Genomic DNA, 26,463 nt, shown 5'->3' with positions numbered 1-26,463 from the left:
GGCATGATAAAGAAGCTTAACATAAGACGGGTGTGGTGGCTCATGCTTATAATCCCAGTACTTTGGGAGGCTGAAGCAGGCAGATTGCTTGAGCCCAGGAGTTCAAGGCCAGCCTGGGCAACATGGGGAGACCCCATCTCTACAACAAAAAAAAACAGGCAAAAATTAGCCAGGTGTGGTGGTGTGTGCCTGTAGTCCCAGCTACTCAAGAGGCTAAGGTGGGAGAATTGCTTGAGCCTGGGAAGTGGAAGTTGCAGTGAGCCGAGATCACGTCACTGCATTCCAGTCTGGGTGACAGAGCAAGACCCTGCCACACACACAAAAAGAAGCTGAACATCAGTGAAAGTCTCTTTATTAGGAAGGGGAAGTAAGATGCTGGCAGGTTTAGATTGTAGCAGCATATGACAATCACATGCAGTGCAGGCAATAAAATAATTTTATAGATTACTAGTAACGTAGCTGATGGAATTGGGTATCATAAGTTTTTCGTTATTGGGTTACGCTAGCTAAGTATGACTTACCAATGGTACCTTATGGGATAGTGAGAAAACCATAAAACGATACAGGGAAAGCTGGCCATTGATTTGGGAGAAAATAAAGGAATACTGTGGGTGAGGAAAGAAAAAGACCCTCTCACATTGTTTTATACTCAGTACCTGTTTTAAGAAAAAAACAAGGAAGTAACACCAAAGACAGGCAGCCCGGCGCCAGGCACAAAACCAGGCCTGGGTCTACCTGGCCTAAACCCAGTAGTTAAAAATCAACTCGTAACTTAGAAACCAATGTTATTAATAGATTCCAGACATTGTATAGAAGAACATTGTGAAACTCCCTGCCCTGTTCTGTTTCTCTCTATCAGTGCCTGAAACCCCTGTCACGTATACCCTAGATTGCTGAATCAATCACGACCCTTTCATATGAAATCTTTAGTGTTGCGAGACCTGAAAAGGGACAGAAATTGTGCACTCAGGGAGCTTGGATTTTGAGACGGTAGCTTGCCAATGCTCCCAGCTGAATAAAGCCCTTCCTTCCACAACTTGGTGTCTGAGAGGTTTTGTCAGCGGCCAGTCCTGCTACATGGGGAGGGATCAATGAACAATTCGATTTAATTTAGACAGTGTTTATTTCATATGTTTACTGCTACATTCCATCAAGAAATTTCTTGTTTTGATGTTATGACAATTCAGCAAGTAAAAAACACATTTCTTTGAAAAAATATTTCTAAGCTCAGGCTCTTAACATATAAATATAATGCACAAAATAAACATACTGCAAAAAAACCACCCACCTACAAATTGCTGTATGCATCATTTCTGAAACAGGTAATCTTTATAAAAGCATAACTCTACATTGCTTTTATTTTCAGTTCTAAGTAACAGAAAAATTTACTTTGTAAAGTGCTAGATCATAGGCTCAAGGGCATAAGGTGTCTGCCACAACTACTCAACCCTGCTGGGGTAGTGCAAAGACAGCCACAGGTTAAACATAAACAGATGTTTTTGTTTGTATTTGTGTTTTCAACACTTTATTTATGGACACTGAAATTTGAATATTATATAATTTTCATGTGTCACAGTATTCTTTTTTTTTAACCATTTAGAAATATAAAACCATTCTTAGCTTGCAGGATACAAAAATGGGTAGTGGGCCAGATCTGTCTGATGGACCGTCATTTGTCAAACCCTGACTTAGTGTAGTCAGGATCTGCTCCTAAATCACTTCTAGGAAAACAAACAACAAACAACCAAATCAAGGCACTGGCAGCAAGAAGGTGGGGGATGAATGTTGGGTAGCCAACTTTTTTTTTTTTTGGCAGCGTAATTCACAAAATACAAATAATAATGATAACCTCTAACATATAGCTCTTGTGTCTCAGACACTATTCTAAGTGCTTTGAAAATTTCAACTCATTTAGACCTCAAAGCAATCCTAAGATGTTGTCACTATCACTCCTCTTTTATGGGAAGGAAATTGAGGCACAGAGATATTAAGTAGCATGCCCCATGCTGGAATTGGGGCCCAGGCGGCAGGATTCCAGAGTCCACACCTTTAACTATGTCATGTTGCTTCTATGAGGAAGAAAAAGTTGGTGAAGAAATTTAGGACTCTCAGAAAAATACAAATGCAGGTATCTCTGCTCCCTGCTCATACATCAACAGTAAGATACACAATATTTCTTACATTGCACTATTTGTTTTCATTGTATAGATTGTAATAAATATTACTGTTTTTAGCTGTTTAAAAATAGCTCAGGCTTTTGCTATATATAAAGGTGTCCCTAATGCAAAACTTGGCTGACATTTAAAAATTTTACAAAAACATTTTAGCTTCTTTTTGAAGGATTAGTTTAGTGCCACTGTCTATATCCATTTGCAAACACACACACACACATAAATAGGATAAAAAGATGCCTTATAGTTTAAAAGACATATTACACTTACAATACAAATATTAACAACAAGAGTCACTACTGAGACTTAATGTGCGATATCTTCATAGGCATAATAGTTACTGAACGAACGAAGGTTACGTATTTCCCTATGTACAATTATGGATGGATTCCACATGCACATTGAACATCCACAAGTTACATGTTATAGCACACTCACATACACACTGTCCTATATACCAAAAGACATTTAATGTATGTTTAATGATGTTGCCTGATAATTTGTGCTTTTTAAAAGCTTCATATATGCAGACATTTGCAGGTTTCCTTTTAAAACAGAGCAATCTTGGCATCAGATCTGCAACATGATTTCTAGTATAACTGTTTCCCTCAGTACAAATTATTTGAATTTTTGTTGAACACCTTCCAAATATTTAAAATATCTATTCAAGTACCAGTGATCTGATATTGAATGAAACATCAATTCTTAATAAAGGTTTCTATATCTACCACCGTCTTTGCAGTTCTCCCTTTGAATTCTCTAGTATATGAGCTCCAATTGTGTAAAGAGATTTCTGGATACTCAAGGAGCTTCTCACTTATGAGCTTTTGGATGTCTACAGCTGGCTGCCCTGACAGAAAATGTCTTGACATTCATTTTACTCACAGGATTTCTCTCCTGTGTGATTTCTATGTTGCAAAACAAAAGTATGACTTCTGAAAGGGTTCCCTCCTGTTTTACAATTTGCATGACTTCTGTCATTTATATTATCTAATATTTAGAAAATTCTACAATATGATAAAATTTTCTCCCAAATAAATGTACAGAATCTATGTATTTGCTGATACACAGAAAGAGCAAAGATTGTAGCTGAAAATTTCCCTATATTGATGTGATTCATAAGGTGTACCTCTTGTGTGAATTATCTGATTGTTCTGAAGGATGAATTCAGTCAAGAGAATTTCCCAACTCATCTTACTTCTCAGCCTTCCTCTTCTTTGTGTGTGTCTTCTGATGTGCAGTGAGTTGTGACTTCTGGATAAAGGTTTCCCCACACTCCTGACACTCATAGGGCTTCTCCCCTGTGTGTTTTCTCTGATGTATAATAAAATGTGACTTCTGAGAAAAGGACTTCCCACATTCCTTGCATGAATAGGGCTTCTCTCCCGTGTGAGTCCTTTGATGTAATCTGAGGACCGAATTCACAGAGAAAGATTTGCCACATTCTGTGCATTCATAGGGCTTCTCCCCTGTGTGTTTTCTCTGATGTTTAGTGAGGTCTGATTTATAGTAAAAGGTTTTCCTACATTTATTACATTCAAAGGGTTTCTCCCCTGTGTGAGTTCGCTGATGTACTGTGAGGGCTGACTTCTGGTAGAAGCATTTCCTACATTCCTTACATTCATAGGGTTTCTCTCCTGTGTGAGTTCTCTGATGAGTTTTGAGGTGTGAATTCCGTGAGAAGAATTTCCCACATTCCTTACATTTATAGGGTTTCTCCCCTGTGTGTGTTCTCTGATGTACTGTGAGGTGTGACTTCTGGGAAAAGGCTTTCCCACACTCCTTACACTCATAGGGTTTCTCCCCTGTGTGTGTTTTCTGATGTACCATGAGGTATGCCTTCACATAGAAGAACTTCCCACATTCAGTACATTCAAAAGGTTTCTCCCCTGTGTGTGTTTTCTGATGTTCTATGAGATGTGGTTTCTGGTAGAAGGATTTCTCACACTGATTACATTCGTAGGGTTTCTCTCCTGCATGGGTTCTCAGATGTCTACTGAGAGATGATAGGTGGTAAAATATTTTCTTACATTCTTTACACTCATAGGTCTTATCTCTCGTGTGAATTTTCTGATGTCTTGTGAGGTCTTCATTTTTGGAGAAAGAGTTCCCACATTTATCACAGTCATAGGATTTGCCCTTTGAGTGAGTATGCTGATGTACTATGAGGGCAGACTTCTGACAGAAGAACTTCCCACATTCCTTACATTCATAGGCTTTCTCTGTGGTACGAGTTTTCTGATGTTTTGTGAGTTCTCCATTCCTAGACAGAAAGTTCCACATTCATTAATGTGTAAGACTTTTAAGGCTTTTTGTTCCCCCACACTGGGCATATTTTCCAAGTACCTCTGAGGACTGATTTCTAGAGATGTTCCCATATTGGTTCCATAGGGTTTCTCTACTGTGAACATTCTCTGACCTGCACTGTAGTTTAACATTTGGCAAGGTGAATCTGCATCTGCATTCTATTCACAGGGTCTCTCAATTGCCTGCTTTCTGTTTTGTGTAATCAAGACTCCCTTTATTATTTAATTCAGAAGAGTAAAAAGACTACTTCAAAGTTTCAGTCTCCTGATCCTGCACAAGGTCTCTATGAAAAGGGGCATTCCCATTTGGATTATATTCCTCGGGATTTGTTCTGCAGTGTTAGTTTTCTCATGTTTAGTATTAACTAGTGTCCTCCCATTTCCAGTAACTCCTTCAAGACTCTTGCTTACAAATCTTTAATCTTAAACATTAATTCTTGAACTTGCCTTGAATTTCCAGCTTGGCTTTCCCGGTATCTTGCTTCTAGATCATGAATACTCCATAGGTCTTCTACAAAGGAATCAAAAATTTAATACTTTATAAATATTAACACATTAATATTGTCATAGCATTGATTCTTAGGCTTCAGGGCAATTTCTCATAATGGAAGAACCTCAAATGCAAATTTCCTCTAGCCCATTGTTTTGGAAAAATAAACTAAAACGAACACTAAAAACTGCTGTCACACACAGAAGAAGGAGCCTAGTTGTAGACCCATGTACTCTGACATTTTTACAAATATGACCTTAAGAGCTTGGAGGCGAAAGTTAAAGACAAAAAAAGAACCGGGAGAGGAGAACGCAAGACATTAGAAGTGTTGCTGAACAAGAGTGTGGGAAGTATAGAGAACGCTGTGAGCCCCTTAAGTACCATGAACAGTAAGCAGGATAAGAAAGACTACTGGACAACAGTGGTCCCTGGAATTACATGGAAAAGATTAAACTGGAAGAAGGAGCTGAAGTATACTGAAGTATAGGTCTTTATTGCCTCAAACCTAGATTACTATGCTAGGATTGCTAGTATTTAGCAGACAAACTTCTACTTTATTTCCTCTTCATCCATCCACAGCAATCTATGTGTCAATACTAAAGGGACTTTCTCAGAACATCAGTTTCCTCAGGCTTAGAGGAAGAGTCCTGTAGCTTAGACTTTCACTCTCCATCTAGCTGGCTTTGTTTTCAGGACAGGAAGATGGAGGACCACATATATCCAAAAGGAAGGATTTTCTTAAAAGCATCAGGATAAGCCATCTATACAAGGATGAATTCCTAGTTCTAACACCAGAGATTTTCAATCCTGAACTCATCCTGACCACCAAATCCTACACTTCTAAAGCACTTGTTACTTATGACTCAGCACTAGTCTTGAATTTCATTTTCATATCTCGCTTCTTCCATCTCTGCTTCCAATTTACTACAGGATCTTTAAAGGTCAAATTATTGAACATCATTCTAGAATCTTTAGTGACCTTCATATTTATGCATCTTTAAATGCATGAAAGCAAGTGAAAGGTTATCAGTAGAGGCTTGGGGTTGGAATTTCATAGCAATGGTGGGGAATACATAAGAAAAGTCACTTGATAAGGAATTATGCAATGTTAACTCAGGCACACATGAAATAAGATTATATGAATGGGCCGGGAATGGTGGCTCATGCCTGTAATCCCAGCACTTTGAGAGGCTGAGGTGGGTGGATCACCTGAGCTCAGTAGCTCGAGACCAGCCTGACCAACATGGTGAAACCCCGCCTCAACTAAAAATACAAAAATTAGCTGGGCCAGGTTGCAGGCACCTGTAATCCCAGGTACTCAAGAGGCTGAGGCAGGAGAATCACTTGAATCGGGGAGGTGGAAGTTGCAGTGAGCCAAGATCGCGCCACTGCACTCAAGCCTGGGCAATAGAGTGAGACTCCATCTCAAAAAAAATCTTATGTTTGGAAAACATTTAAGAGCATAGTAAAATGGAAGTTAACAGGTATTTTGGGGCCACAAGGAGAAATAAGTTGCATAGGCAAGAGAGGGCCAGACTAGTTCTTGACAGAAAATTCATTTAAATGAATATTACTAATACCTCCTTACCCTTGTAAGTTTTTTATTTTGTCTAAATGACTCAATACTGAGTCAGTATTAGTCATACCATGCAGGCTTCTGGCAATGTACAGATGCTGCATTACACAGCTACTGTGGGAATTTAGATCAACAATTTTTGTTTTGATCCTAACAAGGAAGGAAGTGGAATGAGCAGAACTATCTTACAAGAAGGTAAAAATATGGGATCAGAATATAAATAGGGCAAAGATGCTGGAGAGGTCAATTTTAGGAGTCCTTATCATAAAAACCAATGCATTGGCCTTAAGAATGGATGAGCTCTTATAGGAGTTAATAAAAAAAGCACAGAGCAGAAAGTAGAGTGTCTGTCTGTTGTCAATTATTTTATACATTTTTTATTTCTTTTTTTCATGAACATGAGTCTCACTGTTGCCCAGGCTGGAGTGCAATGGGGCAATCTTGGCTCATTGTAACACTGCTTCCTGGGTTCAAGCGATTCTTGTGTCTAAGCCTTGGTCTCCCAGGTAGCTGGGACTACAGGTCTGCATCACCATGCCCAGCTAATTTTTGTATTTTTAGTAGAGACAGGGTTTCACCATGTTGGCCAGGCTGGTCTCGAACTCGTGCCCTCAAGTGATCCACCCGCTTTGGCTTCCCAAAGTGCTGGGATTATAGGCGTGAGCCACGACGCCCAACCAGTCTCTTGTTAATTAATATTCATTCTTTCAACAAATATCTAGTGAGCAACTAATATGTACTAGGCATTGTTCCTGATACTGGCAACACATCTGTGCAGAAGTTAGAAAATACATCACAAACATTTAAGGAGGCAGGATGAGATTGATTGCCTTAGTGTTATCCAAATAAGATACAGTAGATTTTAGGGGGGATAAGGAGTGCTTTGTGGGAAGGATAAACACTGTATAGCAGGAAGTAGCAACTCTGAAATGAAAGAATTGTTGAGCCGCATAACGATTTTTAATCTGAGTTCAGAGTTTAAAGAAAATATGGGAAGTTAAAATTGGTGCTAAAATAACTGAGGTATTTTATTGTTAATAAAAGGAGGGAGATGCCATTTAAAAAAGTTGTAAGTCAGATTTACAAACACTTTATAGTTGCATACGCTAATGGCAGGGAGTAACTGGCGATTCTAGAGAAAAAGACAAAATACAAGGTAAGGAGGGATTAGAGTTTGTATATAGGAAAGAGAAGTAAATCTATTTAAAACATGTCTAGCAAAGGAGAGAATTTAAGTGGAGAGAACAAAAATTGGAGATGTGAATTAGGTTTTTTCACATGTGCAAATAAAGTGTCCTTAATCGCTTCCAAAACTATAGGGCATTTATAAAGAGACTACCTAGGCTGGGCACGGCGGCTCATGCCTGTAATCCCAGCACTTTGGGAGGCTGAGGTGGGTGAATCACCTGAGGTCGGGAGTTGGAGACCAGCCTGACCAACATGGAGAAACCCCGTCTCTATGAAAAGTACCAAATTAGCCAGGCATGGTGGCGCATGCCTGTAATCCCAGCTACTTAGGAGGCTGAGGCAGGAGAATTGCTTGAACCTGGGAGGTGGAGGTTGAGGTGAGCTGAGATGGCAACATTGGACTCCAGCCTGGACAACAAGAGCAAAACTCTGTTTCAAAAAAAAAAAAAAAAAAAAAAGTGAGAGATTGCCAAAAAATATTCAGAAGGCAAGAGGCACCAACCACTCACCAGTAACATGGGATATAATTTCTTCTAACTCACCAGGGAAACCCCGATGTGGATATTCTACTTCTAATATCCACGGCTCTCTTCCTTGCTTCAACTTGAAGACCGCATTTGGCTTATTCACATGGTAACCTATGAATGGAAAACATCAAGGAAACGATACAAATTGCTTGGAATTTAGGGACTGTGAAAGATGAGGAAGTGGAATTTCAGGAGAATGATGAAGGTTGCAGTTAGGCTTGGCAAATTTAGATTCTTTCAGTGGGGAGACAGGGACACAAATATTTTTTCTAGTACCCAAAATGCATTTATTAACTTCAAACTCTGAATCATAGCTAATGTCAATCATTCAACCCTATAGGGACCTTTTATATTCCAGCAGCCAAGAAGGGAGATGCAAACTACTGGGATTTACACCTGGGGAAGTTTTTCTCACCCACTGAGACCAGGTGACTATAGTTTTCCAGCATCACATCCTTATACAGACTCCTCTGAGCAGGGGTCAGTAACTTCCATTCCTCCTTGGTGAATTCCACAATAACATCCTTTAATGTCACGGGTCCCTGGAATAACAAGCTTCAGTTCAATCTGAAGTAACCAGAATAGATAGCATACCATTGAAAAGGCATGTGAGCTAGCTCTTAGTGTACTAACTGCAAAGTTCACTCTGGAGAGTTAGAATACGTGCCATGTTGTACCCTGCTTTATTCATAGAAGGAATATTTGTTCAGTACATATTTACTGAATTCCCGCTCCATGCCTGGAACTCTGCTGAAGATACAAAGATGAAGAAAAAAATGAGTGTCATGTGCCACATAATGACATTTCAGTTAATGATAGATTCCATATATGATGACGATCCTATAAGAAAATATAGTATTTTTATTGTCTGTTTTCTATGTTTAGATACACAAATTCTTACCATTGTGTTACAAATTGCCTACAGTGTTCAGTGTAACATACTATAGAGGTTTGTAGCCTAGGAGCAATGGGCGACACCACATAGCCTAGGTGTGTAGTCAGCTGTACTATCTAGGCTTGTGTAAGGACACTCTATGATGTTTGCATGACGAAGTCACCTACTGATACATTTCTCAGAATATATCCCCATCACTAACTGACACAGGACTCTATTCCTGTTAACGAGGAGCTTATATTTTGCCAGGGAGACAAAGGTGAAAATGCCAAATTACAGTATGTGAAGCAGATGCCATGACAGAAACAAGTACACAATATGAGATGGCCACAAATGGGGGTAATTATTTGCATTTCATATTGTCATGTTAGATTTTATTAGGTGGTCAAACTAACTTTAGGAATAAAGAAAACACAATTGGAAAAGGCATGGATTCATGAGAAATGGCAAGTTTAGGAAACCACATATAACTTGGTAGGTATGATACCTATGGTGGGTATATACCAATGGTAAGTATATACCATAGGTTGCTAGTTATATACCTATGGTAGGGCATAGGACCAAGATTAGTTAGAAGGTTACAGTGTAGAGTCAAGGGACAGGACAAGAAGAAATTCTGAATCTGTCTTTTGGACTAGTAAAATATACTTTGCATACACACTTAACAAATAAATCTCTGCTTAATACATACATTTGCTTGTATTAATGTTTATTAAGGCGGTGGGTGTGGTGGCTCAGGCCTGTAACACCAGCTACTTGAGAGGGTGATATGGGAGAATCAGATGAACCTGGGAAGTCAAGGCTGCAGTAAGACACAGCGAGACTCTATCTAAAAAAAAAAAAAAAAAAAAAAAAGTAGGCTGGGCACAGTAGCCCACGCCTGTAATCCCACCGCTTTCGGAGGCCGAAGCCGGTGGATAACCTGAAGGCAGGAGTTTGAGATCTGCATGGCCAACATGGCAAAACCCCATCTCTACTAAAAAATACAAAAATTAGCCGGGCATGGTGGCACACACCTGTAGTCCCAGCTACTCAGGAGGCTGAGCCAAGAGAATGGCTTGAACCTGGGAGGCAGAGGTTGCAGTGAGCCAAGATTGTGCCACTGAACTCCAGCTTGGGTGACAGAGCAAGACTCCATCTCAAAATAATAATAATAATAAATTTAACAAGTTTGTTTTTGTTCATATAAGAGAAAACATAAATAGATATTCTGCTATTTCATACTATGTGAAATGTCTTATATATCTCTGGGATGCTCACCATTCACTGTGTAGATGAAAATACAGACACCAGGAACCACTGAAGAGACGTGTCAAGTAAGCACTGGAGTTATAGGGGTAAATGAGTGGCTTAGGAGAAAACTTTAATGTAAAAGTGGCAAATGGCACAGAAAAATCAGAAAAACATTTATATAAAAGCAACAGCAGTGGGGGAAAGAAGTATAATGTCACTTTGTGATTAATTGGACATTAGTTAATAATCACTAGGAGAAAGGGGGAGGGCAGCACCCATAGTGTCTGTATGCTTTGCTTGTGGGTACAGTCATAGTGCCAATTATTTTCATTCCTTCACTTTTATTGGCAGAACTGTTTAAGGCTATGAAATTTCCTCTAATCATTGCTTTATTTATACTCCATGAAATCTGAAAGGCAGTATTTTTACTTGCAGAACATCTTAGCTGGATATAAATTCTTGGTTCATTTTTTTTTCTTCTTCTTTTGAGATGGAGTCTGGCTCTGTCTCCCAGGCTGGGTGGCGCAATCTCGGCTCACTGTAACCTCTGCCTCCCAGGTTCAAATGATTCTTCTACATCAGCCTCCCAAGTAGCTGGGATTACAGGTGCCTGCCACCACACCCGGCTAATTTTTGTATTTTCAGTAGAGACGGGGTTTCAGCATATTGGCCAGGCTGGTCTCGAACTCCTGACCTCAGGTAATCTACCCGCCTTGGCCTCCCAAAGTGCTGGGATTATGGGCCTGAGCCACCAGCCCAGCCGGTTCGTTTTTTTTTTTTTTTTTTTTTTTTTTTGACACGGAGTCTGGCTCTGTCACCCAGGCTGGAGTGCAAGGGCGCGAACTCAGCTCACTGCAAGCTCCGCCTCCCCGGTTCACGCCATTCTCCTGCCTCAGCCTCCCGAGTAGCTGGGACTATAGGCGCCCGCTACCTCGCCTGGCTAATTTTGTACAAACTAACATTATTATGTGGCAACCAGGAAGTCTGTAAATGAAAACAGGAATACAAGGAAAAGGATAAGTTGGGCAGGAGTTAATGAGTTGAATTTTATTCATTCTGTGCTTAAAGTGACTATGGAACATAAAAGTGGAATTGTCCGTTTTGGCAGATACACACATGAGTAAGTTTCCGCAGACAGAATTTTCAAATATATAAAAAACAGAGTTCTAGAAGAGTCCAAAAAAGAAGCTGTGGGGGCCGGGCACGGTGGCTCATGCCTGTAATCACAGCTCTTTGGGAGGCCAAGGCGGGCGGATCACCTGAGGTTGGGAGTTTGAGACCAGCCTGACCAACATGGAAAAACCTTGTCTCTATTAAAAATACAAAATTAGCCAGGCATCGTGGCTCATGCCTGTAATCCCAGCTACTCGGGAGGCTGAGGCAGGAGAATCGCTTAAACCTGGGATATGGAGGTTGTGGTGAGCCGAGATCATGGCATTGCACTCTAGCCTGGGCAACAAAGATTGAAACTCCATCCTCAAAAAAAAAAAAAAAAAAAAAAAGGCTAACAGATGGCCAGGTGCAATGGCTGATGCCTGTAATCCCAGCACTTTGGGAGGCTAAGGCACATGGATCATGAGGTCAGGAGCTCAAGACCAGCCGGGTCAAGATTGCAAAACCCATCTCTACTAAAAATACAAAAAATTAGCCAGACGTGGTAGCGGGTGCCTTTAATCCCAGCTAATGGGGAGGCTGAGGCAGAGAATTGCTTGAACCCAGGAGGTGGAGGTTGCAGTGAGCCAAGATTGCGGCACTGCACTCCAGCCTGGGCAAGAGAGCAAAACTCTGTTTCAAAAAAAAAAAGCTAACAGTTATGTAAGAATAACTATTTCTCATATAGCCATAACAGGAAACTATAAAATTTAAAATGGACTGCTTACAGAAGAAGTGAGAAGGAAAAGACTATTTCGTAAACTAAACTGTCCTTCAAAGATACTTATAAATATACATTAACAAAGTGCTCACATCTTTTCATGAAATATTCACTAAAAGACCATTTTCTGGGCCAGAAAAATATCTTAAACTAAAAGAATTGAAATCTACCAAATACATTCTCTAAACACAGTAGACATAAACTAGAAATCAGTAACAGAAACTTATCTGGAATGCTATCAAATACTTGAAAATAATAGGTGAGCACTTTGTTTAATGTTATTGGGAAATAACATTTGAACTTGCTTCTCTGAAAAAACTAAGAAAGCTGATAAACCTATATCCAGAATGACCAAGATAAAAAATACATGTTAACAACATCAGAAATGAAAAGGGGAATAGTTACTATAGGCCCTACAAACAGTAAAAGGAAAATAAGAGAATACTAAGAACCAGTCTATGTGCATAAATTTGACAACTAAGATGAAATGGATTAATTCTTTGAAAGAAGATAACTACCAAAACTCACTCAGGAAGAAATACCTAAGATAAATAATATTACCTAGTATCAATTGCATTAAATAAACTGAATCTGTAGTTAAAAACATTTCAACATGACTGATTTCATGAGAAATGGTGACTTAGGGCGCTCTAAGAATTGGTCCCTCCACTGAGGCAACCACTAAAGCTGACAAAAACTGATAGAATCAAGTTTTTGGAACTGTAGAATCTTTTCTCTGTTTTTTTTTTTTAAACCATCAACCAGTGGAGTACTTTTTTTTTTTCTTTTCTTTCTTTTTATTTATTTATTTTTTGAGACAGAGTCTCACTCTGTCACACAGGCTGGAGTGCAACTGTGTGATCTCAGCTCACTGCAACTGCAACCTCTGCCTCACGGGTTCAAGCAGCTCTCCCGCCCCAGCCTCCCAAGTAGCTGGGATTACAGGGGCCCACCACCACGCCCAGCTAATTTTAGTAGAGATGGGGTGTCACATGTTGGCCAGGCTGGTCTAGAACTCCTGAACTTAGGTGACCCACCCACCTCAACCTCCCAAAGTGCTGGGATTATAGGTATGATCCACTGTGCCCAGCCTCAGTGAAGTACTTAATAAAGAAAGAGGCTGCTAAATTTTGGGGAGAAAGTGTGTGGCACTTTTTTCTTACTGGCCTACTGATATAGTTTGGATGTGTGTCCCCTCCAAATTTCATGTTGAAATATAATCCCCAGTGTGGGAGCTGGGGACTGGTGGGAGGTATCCAGGTCATGGGGGTGTATCTCTTATGGATGGTTTAGCACCATTCCCTTGATAATGAGTGAGTTCTCATTTGGCTCACATGAGATCTGGTTGTTTAAAAGAGTCTGGCACCAGGCGTGGTGGCTAACGCTTATAATCCCAGCACTTTGGGAGGCCGAAGCAGGTAGATAACCTGAGGTCAGGAGTTTGAGACCAGCTGGCCAAGATGGCGAAACCCTGTCTCTACTAAAAATACAAAAATTAGATGGGTGTCATGTTCCACGCCTGTAGTCTCAACTACTTGGGAAGCTGAGGAAGGAGAATTGCTTGAACCTGGGAGGCAGAGGTTGCCATGAGCCAAGACTATGCCACTACACTCCAGCCTGGGTAACAGAGTGAGACTCCACCTCAAAAAAAAAATAAATGAATGAATAACTAGAGTCTAGGACCTACCCCTTTTCTCTCTCTCTTGCTCCCACTGTCACTATGTCATGTACTAGCTCCTGTTTCAACTTTCTGTCATGAGTAAAAGCTCCCTGAGGCCTCATCAGAAGCTGAGCAGATGCCAGTGCCATGCTTCCTGTACAGCCCGCATAACCATGAGCCAAGTAAACCTCTTTTCTTTATAAATGACCCAGCCTCAGGTATTTCTTTGTAGCAATGGAAGAATTTGGAGGGCTCAGAAGAAGACACTAAGATGAGGGAAAGTTTGAAACTTCTAAGAGACTGGTTAAATGGTTGTGACCAAAATGCTGATAGTGATATGGACAGTGAAGGCTAAGCTGATGAGGTCTCAGAAGAAATGAGGAATTTATTGGAAACCGGAGTATAGGTCTCCCATGTTTTATCCTGGCACAGAGCTTGGCTGCATGTCCCAGGGATCTGTGGAAGACTAAACTTAAGAATGATGACCTAGGGTATCTGGCAGAAGAAATTTCTAAGCAGCAAAGCATTCAAGATGTGGCCTGACTGCTCCTAACAGCCTATGATCAAATACAGGCGCAAAGAAATGACTTAAAGTTGGAACCGATATTTAAAAGGGAATCAAAGCATAAAGTCTGGAAAGTTTGCAGCCTGGTCCTGTGGTACAGAAAGAATCCAAGCCCAAGCAGGCTGTGAAGCAACCACTGCTAGAGAGATTAGCATGACTCAAACGGAGCCAAGTAACAATCCAACACAATGGGGAAAATGCCTTAAAGGCATTTCAGAGATCTTCAGGACTGCGCCTTCCATCACAGGCCCAGAGGCCTAGGAGGAATGAATAGTTTCAGGGGCCAGGCCTAGGGCAATGCAGCCCTGTGCAGCCTTGTGACACTGCTCCCCACATCTCAGCTGCTCTGGTTCCAGCTTCAGCTCAAGGGGGCCCAGGTACAGCTTTAGCCCCAGCTCAGGAGGGCACAGTCTGTAATCTCTCATGGTTTCCATCTAGTGTTAAGTCTGCAGATGCTCAGAATGCAAGCAGGAAGGAGGCTTGGCAGCTTCCCCCTAGATTTCAGAGGATGTACTGGAAAGCCTGGGTGTCCAGGCAAAAGTCTGCCACAGAGACGGAGGCCCCGCAGAGAAACTACTAGGGCAATGTTGAGGGAAATGTGTGGTTGGGGTACTGCCTAATAGAGCTGTGGGAAGGGGGCCACTGGCCTCCATACTTTGGAATGCTAGAGCCACTAGCCACTTACAACCTCAGCATGGAAAAGTTGAAAGCAGTCAACTCCAGCCATTAAGATTAATCCATTAATCCACTAAGACTAAAGCAGATTTCTTAACAGAAACTATGAAAGCCAAAAGGCAGTGTGATGACATATTAAAGTGCTGAAAGAAAAGAATTCTATTTCAAGAATTATTTTCCATCAAGACTATCCATCAATAATGCAGATTAAATTAAGGTATTCCAAGATAAACAAAAGCTAAAGGACTCTGTTTCTAGTAGACCTGCCTTATAAGAAATGCTACAAGAAGTCCTTCAGTCTGAAATGAAAGGACACTGGACAGTAATTCAGGGCCATATGAAGCTATAAAGAACACAGGTAAAGGTAACTATATAGGTACATATAAAAGCTGGTATTGTGGTATGTTTTAAATTTTATCTTTTTGTTTCCTATAGGATTTAAAAAGACAAATGCATAAAATAGTAATTATAAATATATGTTAATGGTCATACAACATACAAAAATATAATCTGTGACAGTAACAACATAAAAAGGGGAGAAATAGAGCTATATATCAGCAATTTTTATACAGTACTGAAGCTAAGTTGGTATCAATTCAAACTAGATTGTAAAAAATTAGAAAAAAATTGTAATGTTAAGAGTAACCACTAAAAACACCTTAAAATATTCACAAAAGGAAATGAGGAGGAAAGCAAAATGGTACATTAGAAAAAATTTTAAAAGAAGGCAGTATTGGAGGGTATTAGTGTATTATCACATTGCTATAAAGAACTACCTGAGGCTGTGCACGGTGGCTCACTTCTGTAATCCCAGCACTTTGGGAGGCTGAGGCGAGCACATCACTTGAGGTCAGGAGTTCAACATGGCCAACATGGCGAAACCCCGTCTTTACTAAAAATACAAAAATTAGCCAGGCATGGTGGCATGCACCTGTAATCCCAGCTACTTGGAAGGCTGAGCCAGGAGAATCTCTTGAACCCGGGAGGCGGAGGTTGCAGTGAGCTGAGATTGCACCACGGTATTCCAGCCTGGATGACAGAGCAGGACTCCATCTCAATTAAAGAAAAAGAAACAAACAACAAAAAAAAAACCACCTGAGACTGGGTAATTTACAAAGAAAAGAGGTTTAATTGGCCCATGGGTCCACAGGCTATCCAGGAAGCATGGTAGTGGAGGCCTCAGGAAGCTTAAAATCATAGCAGAAGGTGAAGGAGAAGTTGGCACATCTTCACATGGCAGAGCAGGAGAGAGAGGGCAAAGGGGGAAGTGCTACATACTTTTAACCAGATCTTGTTAGAACTCACTCACTATCACAAGAACAGCAAGGGAGAAGTCTGCCCCCATGATCCAATCACCTCCCACCAGGCCCCTCCTGCAACATTGAGGGTTATAATTTGACATGAGATTTGGGTGGGGACACAGAGCCAAACCATATCATGGAGGAATTAAAGGAAAAGATATAAAGTATGTTGAAGAAAAATGCCAAGTTGCAGAAGTCTTTATCAAACATCATTTTAAACAGATTAGACTCGCCAGTTAAAGGCAGAGATTGACTGAATGGATATCAAAAACATGATTCAAATATATGCCTTCTAAAATTAAATTTAGATCCAAAGACACAAGTAGGCTAAAAAGAAAGGATGGAAAAAGGCATCTCACGAAAATAGTAGTAACCAAAAGAGAGCTGAGAGCTGGCTGGCTATACTAAGATAAGACCTAAATAAATGAGACGGCATCCTGTTTTCATGGACTGGGAGACTTAATATGGTTCAAATGATAATACTACCCAAAGAAATCTACAGGTTCAAATATCCTCCAATTCATATGAAATTGCGAGGGGTCCTTAATAACCAAAACAACATTGGGAAAGAAGAATAAAGTCAGAGGATTCACTTCAAAATTTCAAAACTTACTGAAAAGTTAGTTATCAAAACAGTGAGGTACTGGCATAAGGACAGACATACAGTCTAATGGGATAGAACTGAGTCCAGAAATAAATGCATATATCTATGATCATATGATTTTCTTCATCTTTTTTTTTTTTTAATTTTTCTAAGAGAGGGTCTCACTGGCTGGAGTGCAGTGGTGCAATCATGGCTTACTGCAGCCTGGACCTCCCCAGGTTCAGGTGATTCCCCTGCCTCAGCCTCCCAAGTATCTGGGACTGAAAGTGCACACCACCCACCTGGCTAATTTTTGTATTTTGTAGAGACAGGGTCTTTTCATGTTGCCCAGGATGGTTTCAAATTCCTGGGCTCAAGAGATCTACCCACCTTGGTCACCTAAAGTGTTAGGATTACAGGCATGGGGCACCACGTCCAGCCCCAACTGATTTTCAACAAGGCTGTCAAGACCATTCAGTGGGAAAAGAATAGTCTCTTCACCAAATAATACTGGGGAAAACTCAATACCCACATGCTTGAGTTAAATGGGACCTCTACCTCACATCATATGCAAAAATCATTCAAAACAGATCAATGACCTAAATATATGAGTTAAACATGTAGAACTCTCATAAGAAAACATAGCCTACCTTGAATTTGGCAATGGATTCTTCTATATGACACCAAAAGCACAAACAAAAGAAAAATAAATTTGAATTCATCATAATTTAAAGTGTTTGTGCATTATAGAACTCTGTCACAATGGAGAAAAGACAACTCACAGTGTGGAAAATATTTGCAAATCATCTGAGACAGAGTCTCCCTCTGTTGCCCAGGCTGGAATGCAATGGCGCCATCTCAGCTCACCACAACCTCTGCTTCCCAGGTTCAAGCAATTCTCCTGCCTCAGCCTCCCAAGTAGCTGGGACTACAGGCATGCACCACCATGCCTAACTAATCTTTGTATTTTTAATAGACACGGGGTTTCACCATGTTGGCCAGGCCAGTCTCAAACTCCTGACCTCATGATCCGCAGGCCTCAGCCTCCCAAAGTGTTGGGATTACAGCCATGAGCCACTGCGCCTGGCCAATCTTTTTTTTTTTTCTTAAGACAGTCTTGCTCTGGCGCCCAGGCTGGAGTGCAGTGGTGCCATCTCGACTCACTGCAACCTGCACCTCCCAGGTTCAAGTGATTCTCCTGCCTCAGCCTCCCAAGTAGCTGGGACTACAGGTCCATCTCGACTCACTGCAACCTGCACCTCCCAGGTTCAAGTGATTCTCCTGCCTCAGCCTCCCAAGTAGCTGGGACTACAGGCATGCACCACCAAGCCCAGCTAATTTTTGTATTTTTAGTAGAGACAGGGTTTCACCATGTTGACCAGGCTGGTCTGAACTCCTGACATCGAGTGATCTGCCCACCGTGACCTCCCAAAACGCTGAGATTACAGGCATGAGCCACTGGGCCTGGCCATAAAATGTTCTTATAATTCAACAACAAAAAGATAAACGGCCCAGTTAGGAAATAGGCAAAGAACTTGAGTGTACATTTCTCCAAATAACACAACTGACCCTTGAACAACACAGGCTTGGATGCAGATTATTTTCAACCAAACATAGATTGAAAATGTAGTATTTGCAAGATTGGAAACCACACATATGGAGGGCCAATTTTTTGCACACATGGGTTCTGAAGGGCTGACTGTAGGACTTGAGTATCTGTGGATTTTAGTACATGCATGGGTCCTGGAACCAATCACCTGCATATACCAAATGATGACAGTATATCAAAATGGCTAAAAAGCACACTAGAAAAATAATTTTAAAAAATAGCACACAAGAAGATGTTCAACATCATTCATCTCTAAAGAAATGCAATGCAAAACCACAACGATAACACTTCACTCCCCCACCCCAATTATAATAGGCATAATTTTAAAAATGGAGAACAGGTTTGGGGGGTATATAGAGAAACTGAAACTCTTGTACATTGCTAATGGGAATGTAAAATGGTGCAGTTGCTGTGGAAGTTTGGCAGTTCCTCAAAAAGTTACACATAGAATTGTCATACATCCCAGCAACTCCATTTTTTAGGTATATACCCAAAATGATTGAAAACAGGTATCAAATACTTATAGATGAATTTGCCTAACAGTACTATTCATAATAACCAAAAAGTGGAAACCATCCAAATGTCTGTCAATGGATGAATGGATTATATATTCATTGTGGAGTATATACACAATGGCATTTTAGCCATAAAAAGGAATGATGTACTGATACATGCTTCAAGGTGGATGAACCTGGAAAACACGCTAAGTGAAAGAAGGCAGACATAAAAGGTCACATAATGTATGACCTCACTTACATGAAATATCTAGAATAGGTAGATCTATAGAGACAGAAAACATTAGTGGTTGCCAAGGGAAAGAGGGAGAGAGAACAGGGAATGACTGCTTAACGGGTATGGGTTTTCTTTTGGGATGGTGAAAATGTTTTGAAAGTAGGTAGAGGTGGTGTTACACAACACTGTGAATGTACTAAATATTAATACCTCACAATTGTATAATTTTAAATGATGAATAGTATGTGAATTTCACTTCAATTAAAACAAGTAAACAAAACCTTTGAACAAAGACAACCTCAGGACTAAATGGTTTCATTGGTGAATTCAATCAAACAATAAAGCAGAAACAATACCAATTATATATAATTTCTTCCATAAAACCAAGAAAAAATAACCATTCTCAACTCATTTTATAAGGCTCACATGACCCCGAGACCCAAATCTAACAATAACATTACCAGAAATGACAACTACAGTGGTTGCTGGCACCAGTTTGTATCAGCTCAGAAGAGCTAGTTTTCAGGAACTGGCTGGCATGTTATAGCTTGAAATTTGGCATGGTGGGAGTATTTATATCACAGAAACTGGTAAACAGTATAAACCAGATTTCTTTCCCAACCCCTAAAATCTGATTATTAAACATTTACTAGTATACTGATCACTGATCAATATTCTTAATGGTGACAGATGCAAAAATCCTCAACAAAATGTTAGGAGATCTAATTTAGCAATATATTAAAATATACATGTTATTACCAACTTATCCTAGCAATGCAAGTTTGATTCCACATTTGAACATCAATCAATGTCGTTCACTACGCTAACAAACTAAAAAAGAAAACAACATGATTATCCCAGAAAAAGGAAAAGAACATTTGACAAAATTCAAGATCCATTCATAATAAAAATTCTGAACAAACTAGGAAAAGAAGGGAACTTCCTTCATTGGATAAAAGGCATTTGTATAAAATCTATAGCTTATACCATCCTTATTATTGAATGGCTAAATTATTTCCCCCCTAAGGTCAGGTTTCATTATGTACATTCCTTTGATTATATAAAAGGTGATTTTTAAATGAGCAAAAATCCCACAAAAAAACAAAAAAACAAATTCATTGTTTTCTACAGCCTACAAGGGCCATACATATTCTAGCTTCCTCTACCTTTTTGATGTTACCTCTTACCATTCTTACCCTAAGTCATATCTCTCTAGCTTCAATATCCTACATACTGTTTCTGGAACATGTTTTGGGGTGTCTGTATTGCTGTTTTCCTTACCCACAATGCTGCTCCCTCCGATTTCTACTTGACTCTCTATCTCATTTAATTCTAGACTTTCCTCAAATATTGTCTTTTAGGGTAATATTGTCCCAATCAACCTACAACTCGTTCCTCACTTCTCTGTATCACCTTGTCCTCCTAAATTGCTTGAGTTTGTCTCTGAACATACACCTCAGAAATATTACTCAAATGTTGACACATTGTTATAAGGTATATTTTTAAAATCACATTTGTGGCCCGGCACAGTAGCTCATGCCTGTAATCCCAGCACCTTGGGAGGCTAAGGTGGGAGGATCATTTGAGGTCAAGAATTTGAGACCAGCCTGGCCAACATGGGGAAACCCCTTCTCTACTAAAAATACAAAAATTAGCAGGGTGTGGTGGCAGGTGCCTGTAATCCCAGCTACTCGTGAGGCTGAGGCAGGAGAATCACTTGAATCTGGGAGACAGGCTGCAGTGAGCTGAGATTATGCCACTGCACTCCAGCTTGGGCAACAGAGCAAGACTCCATCTTAAAAAAAAAAACAAAAAACACACATTTGTTAGTATCAATACCATTGTCTACTTTATGCCAAACAGGCAATAACCTATTTAGCATTGCTTTCATGCCATCAGTGCAAGTATCAACAGTGTAAAAGGCAATCTACATCTTAGCACTCTGAGTCTCAACCTCATAGACCCCTTGAGAAGGTCTTGGAGCTCCCAGGGATCTGCAGACCACATTTCAAGAATTGCTGTTTTATTCTAATAGTATTTTGCCTGAAGGTGATTTTTAACTATTTCTACGTTTCTAATTTAGTATATGGGCTCTCATTCGTAAAACTCATTAAACACACACACAGACACACAGCGAAACAAAGTAAGGGCTAAATAAATGACTCACCTGGAACTTGTTCATTTTCTGCTGCTCTTGGGAAAGGCTGAAAACTACAAAGCCAGAGCAGAAATCATAAGGGACCTTATCTGGCAGCCCCAGGAATCACCTGTGAGAAATTTCCATACAACATTTTAGTAAAATATATACCTTTGAGAAAACGTATCTTTGACCCATTAGAAAGCATAGTAAGGACCATGATGAAGTAGCATCCACCTGTCCACTTCTGACTCTGATATTAATCTTGATGAGCCTGTGACATTTTTGAATGAATCTACACATTTCTTTCCTACTGACTGTTTTGAAAATTATGTTTCTGTTTTCTGAATAACACAAAAGAATCAAAAACTTAAATATCCAATCATGACTGATTAAATAACATGTATACTATATCCAAAGTATGGAGCCCTTTGCTGACACTAGAAATGATGTTGAAGAGATATATTTATTGGTACATAAAAGGTAATCAAGCTACATATCATAAGCATTTTTTTCTATTATAAACCCAAGGTTAGAAAGTCTTCTCAAAGTTCTCAAAAATAAGACATTTCTTCTTCCTTAATTGCAGTTTCTCAAAAACTACTTCTCCAAGAAACTTCTTTTGATGTAAATATGATATAATGAACTTAAAGACTCAGTCCTACGCTAGGCTCTGCTATTAATAAACTTAGTGATTGCCTTAGTTTCAATGCTTTTGTCTTTAAAATGAGTAGGAATTAGATAATCTTGAACAACCCTTCATGTACCATTCTGATTCTATAAGTCTTCACTCAGGATCACCAAAACAGACAGTACCTGCAATGCACTGTACCCTCAAAACTTGGGCTGGGCCTAAGGCAAAATTTAATTAGGCCCTGACGAACTCTGACTTGAGAATCTAATCTGCTGACAGTGATACAAATCTAGCTTCTAAAATAACAGTTAGGCATCACAATTCTCAAACAAGCACTTCATATATATGTAGTAAAAGGCAACTACATGTCATAATCCTAAGGTCCTTGTCATAAGCAGCAGAAATCATACAGGGCACCCAAATTGGATCTTTGTTCACAGATCACATGACCCTATATTTAGAAAAACATAAAGACTCCACCAAAAACACTGGTAGAACTGATACATGAATTCAGTAAAGTTGCAGCATACGAAATCAACATTAAAAAATCAGTAGCAGGCCAGGCACGGTGGCTCATGCCTGTAATCCCAGCATTTTGGGAGGCCAAGGTGGGTGAATCACCCGAGATCGGGAGATCGAGACCAGCCTGACCAAAAAAGAGAAACCCAGTCTCTACTAAAAGTACAAAATTAGCCAGGTGTGGTGGTGCATGCCTGTAATCCCAGCTACTCAGGAGGCTGAGGCAGGAGAATTGCTTGAACCCAGGAGGCGGAGGTTGCAGTGAGCCAAGATCATGCCATTGCACTCCAGCCTAGGTAACAAGAGCAAAACTCCATCTCAAAAAAAAAAAAAGGCAGCATTTCCATACACCAACAGTGAACAATCTGAAAACGAAATCAAGAAAGCAATCCCATTTACAATAGCTACCAAAAAAACTCCAATACCTAGGAATACATTTAACAAAAAAGTAAAAGATCTTATAATTAAAAGTATAAAACAGGCTGGGCACCGTGGCTGACACCTGTAATCCCAACACTTTGGGAGGTGGAGGCAGGTGGATCGCCTGAGGTCAGGAGTTTAAAATCAGACTGGCCAACATGGCAAAACCCTGTCTCCACTAAAAATACAAAAAAAATTAGACAGGTGTGGTGGCTCACTCCTGTAATTCCAGTTACTCAGGAGGCTGAGGCAGGAGAATCGCTTGAACCCGAGAGGCAGAGGCTGCAGTGAGCCAAGATTGCACCAAACTGAGATCTTGTCTCAAAAAGAGTATAAAACACTGATGAATTATATTAAAATGGAAAAATATCCTATGCTCATGGACTGGCAGAATTAATATTGTTAAAATGTCCATAGTACTAAAAGCAGTCTACAGATTCAGTGCAATCCATATCCAAATACCAATGACATTCTTCACAGAAATAGGAAAAAAAAATCCTAAAATTTATATGGAACCACCAAAGACCCCGAATAGCCAAAGCAATTTTGTGCAAAAAGAACAAAGCTGGAGGCATTGCACTACCAGACTTCAAAATATACTATAAAGCTATATAAACAAAACAGTAGGTTACTGACATAAAAAGAGACACATAGACCAATGCAAAAGAGAATTAAGAAATAAATACATGCATTTATAGCCAATTTCATTTTTGACAAAGGCACCAAGAACATACATTGGAGAAATGACAGTTTCTTCAATAAATGGTGCTGAGAAAACTGGATATCCATATGCAGAAGAATGAAACTAGACCCTGTCTCTAACCATATGCAAAAATCAAATGATAGTGGATTAAAGACTTAAATGTATGACCTGAAACTATGAAACTACTTGAAGAAAACATTTAGAAATGCTTCAGAACATTGTTCTGGACAAAAATTTTTTGGTAAGACCTCAAAAGCACAAGCAACAAAGACAAAAATAGACAAACGGGATTACATCAAACTAAAAAGCTTTGGCACAGCAAAGTAAGCAATCACGGTGAAAAGACACCTAAAGAATAGGAGAAAATATTTGCAAACTACCCATCTGACAAGGAATTAATAACCAGAATATATAAGGAACTCAACAGCCAGAAAACAAAAGATATGATTTTAAAAAATTGAGCAAATGATCTGAACAGACATTTCACAATAGAAGACATACAAATGGCCAATAGGTATATGATAAAATGTTCAACATCACTAATCATCAGACAAACGCAAATCAAAACCATAATGGGATATCATTTTACCTCTTAAAAGAGCTATTATAAAAAAGGCAAAAAAAAAAAAAATGCTGGGACATGGAAAAAGGAGAACCCTCACACACTCTTGGTGGCAATGTAAACTAGTACAGCCACTGTAGAAAACAGTGTGGATGTTCCTCAAAAAATTAAGAACAGAATTACCATATGATCCAGCAATCTCACTGCTATGTATATATCCAAAAGAAAGGAAATCAGTATATTGAAGAGATCTCTGCACTCCCATTTTTATCGCAGCACTACTCACAATAGTCAAGGTATAGAATCAACCTAAGTACCCATCAACGCATGAATAGATAATGAAAATTGTGGTATATATACACAATAGAGTATTTTTCAGCCATAAAAAGAAGGAAATTTTGTCATTGCAGCAACAAAGATGGAACTGGAGGACATTATGTTACACGAAATAAGCCAGGCACAGAAAGACAAATATAATGTTCTCACTCATACACAGGAGCTAAAATAGTTGATCTCATGAAGGTAGAAAGTAGAATGTTGGTTACCAGAGGCTACGAGGAGAAGCAGGGAGTGAGGAATGAAAAGAGGTTGGTTAATGGGTACAAAAACACTGTTAGGTAGAAGGAATAAGTCCTAGTGTTCAGTAGCACAGTATGGTGACAAGTGTTAACAATAATTTATTGTGTGTATCAGAATAGCTACAAGATTTGGAATATTCACAACACAAGGAAATGATAAATGAGGTGGTGGATATTATAATTACCCTGATTTTATCATGACATATTGTATGCATATATCAAAATATCACACGTACCCCATAAATATGTATATTATGTACCCCCCCCCAAAAAAAAAACTAAAATAAGCAGCAAAAACCACTTCCAGCTAGCATGGTGCTTACAAAATGCCTAAGCTCAGTTATCAGCCAATGAGAGGCATTATCATATCACCACCATAAAATGGGGGAACTGATGAACTGCGGTTTTCATCTTTAAAAAAATTCTTTGTCCCATTTCCTGTCTTTAGAAACTAGCCTCTGGGCTGTATGGGATTCCCCGCTTCTCCTGTAAAATGCAAAATTGAGCCCTCAAATTGTGGTTTCAATTTACACGTTTCAGTCCTCTGAGAAGAGACTAAGGTTGGAGGATGCAGGAAGGCCTTAAATAATTAACCTTTTGACTCAAGGGCTCTGAAGATTCCCCCAAGCATTTTTGGAAACACAACACTACGTGGTTAAGACTGAGTTCAAGTACACTGCACAGCTACGTTCTGGTGGTGCTCAAGGGACAAATGTGCTAAATACAAGCCAAGACTGGATTTTAGTGTGGGAAGGCGCATGAATTCAGAGGAAAAAGTGAGGATTTACAACCCACCTAATACTGTGGGTAAAATAATTTATCTCTCTGAATCTTTAGTAGTCACATTTATTTAAATGGAGGTGGTTCAGTCGAAAGGATGGTTACGATGATTAAATGAGCCAATAATGAAAACATGTCTTGTAATAATAGAAGCAGCTCACCTTTATTGAGTCCTGTATCATACTTTACATCTACTACCCTATTCAGTACCCAAAGGCCCCCATCATTTGCCAAATGGGCGTCCAGCCGCAGCGGGACCACCTACAGAGGCTGTACCGGAGCCCACGTCCCTGTGGCTTTCGAGCGCCGCGTCTGCAGCGGCCAGCGCGCCTGACGTGGCAGCTCCGGTCACGTCACACAATGTGGCTACTCCGGGCGCCCGCTGCCCGGCCACCGCAGGCCTTCTCTGGCCACCCCTCAAGCAGGTCGCGCAAACGCCATTCCGGGCAGGAGCGCCAGCGCAGATGGCCAACCTCCCCGCCAGGCCGCTCCCACCCGGGACCCTCCGCGGAGGCCGCTCCGGGGCCAGGAGGCGGCTTCCAGGCTCGAGACCCCGCCTCCCAGGCCCTGCCCGCCCGCAAAAGCCTTCGACACACCTGCAGGGTCTCGGCCTCTGCTCCTGGCCAGCGCCGGGCCCAGGCCCCGCCCTTTGCGGCCCAGCCGAGACCCGGAGGCACCGGAGTCCTCTCCCCACCCTAGGGCGTAAGACAAAAACGCCAACGCCAGCAAGAAGACGACACTGCACA

General features: G+C 40.3%; 1 protein-coding gene across 5 annotated transcripts; it reads right to left on the bottom strand.

Moving 5' to 3' along the window:
• Positions 1-1,104: 1,104 nt before the first annotated feature.
• On the bottom strand, positions 1,105-26,463 carry ZNF25 (zinc finger protein 25). 5 transcript variants are annotated; one of them, XM_025397669.1, is made up of 7 exons: positions 26,314-26,449; positions 21,552-21,651; positions 17,694-17,716; positions 8,674-8,800; positions 8,274-8,369; positions 4,925-4,988; positions 1,105-4,434 (listed from the first exon to the last, which is right to left on the bottom strand). In XM_025397669.1, the coding sequence occupies exons 4-7, from the start codon at positions 8,705-8,707 to the stop codon at positions 3,366-3,368; spliced, it is 1,263 nt and encodes a 420-aa protein (XP_025253454.1). In that variant the 5' UTR covers positions 8,708-8,800; positions 17,694-17,716; positions 21,552-21,651; positions 26,314-26,449; the 3' UTR covers positions 1,105-3,365. The 5 variants fall into 5 exon arrangements, with proteins under 5 accessions (XP_025253454.1, XP_025253450.1, XP_025253451.1 ...); XM_025397665.1 differs by lacking the exon at positions 17,694-17,716 and having other exon boundaries at positions 26,314-26,463; XM_025397666.1 differs by lacking the exon at positions 17,694-17,716 and having other exon boundaries at positions 25,879-26,441.

The sequence above is a fragment of the Theropithecus gelada genome, chromosome 9 (assembly GCF_003255815.1).
Source record: "Theropithecus gelada isolate Dixy chromosome 9, Tgel_1.0, whole genome shotgun sequence".
Taxonomy (NCBI): domain Eukaryota; kingdom Metazoa; phylum Chordata; class Mammalia; order Primates; family Cercopithecidae; genus Theropithecus; species Theropithecus gelada.
The sequence above is the reverse complement of the archived record's forward strand: the minus strand, read 5'-3'. Positions and strand labels throughout refer to the sequence as shown.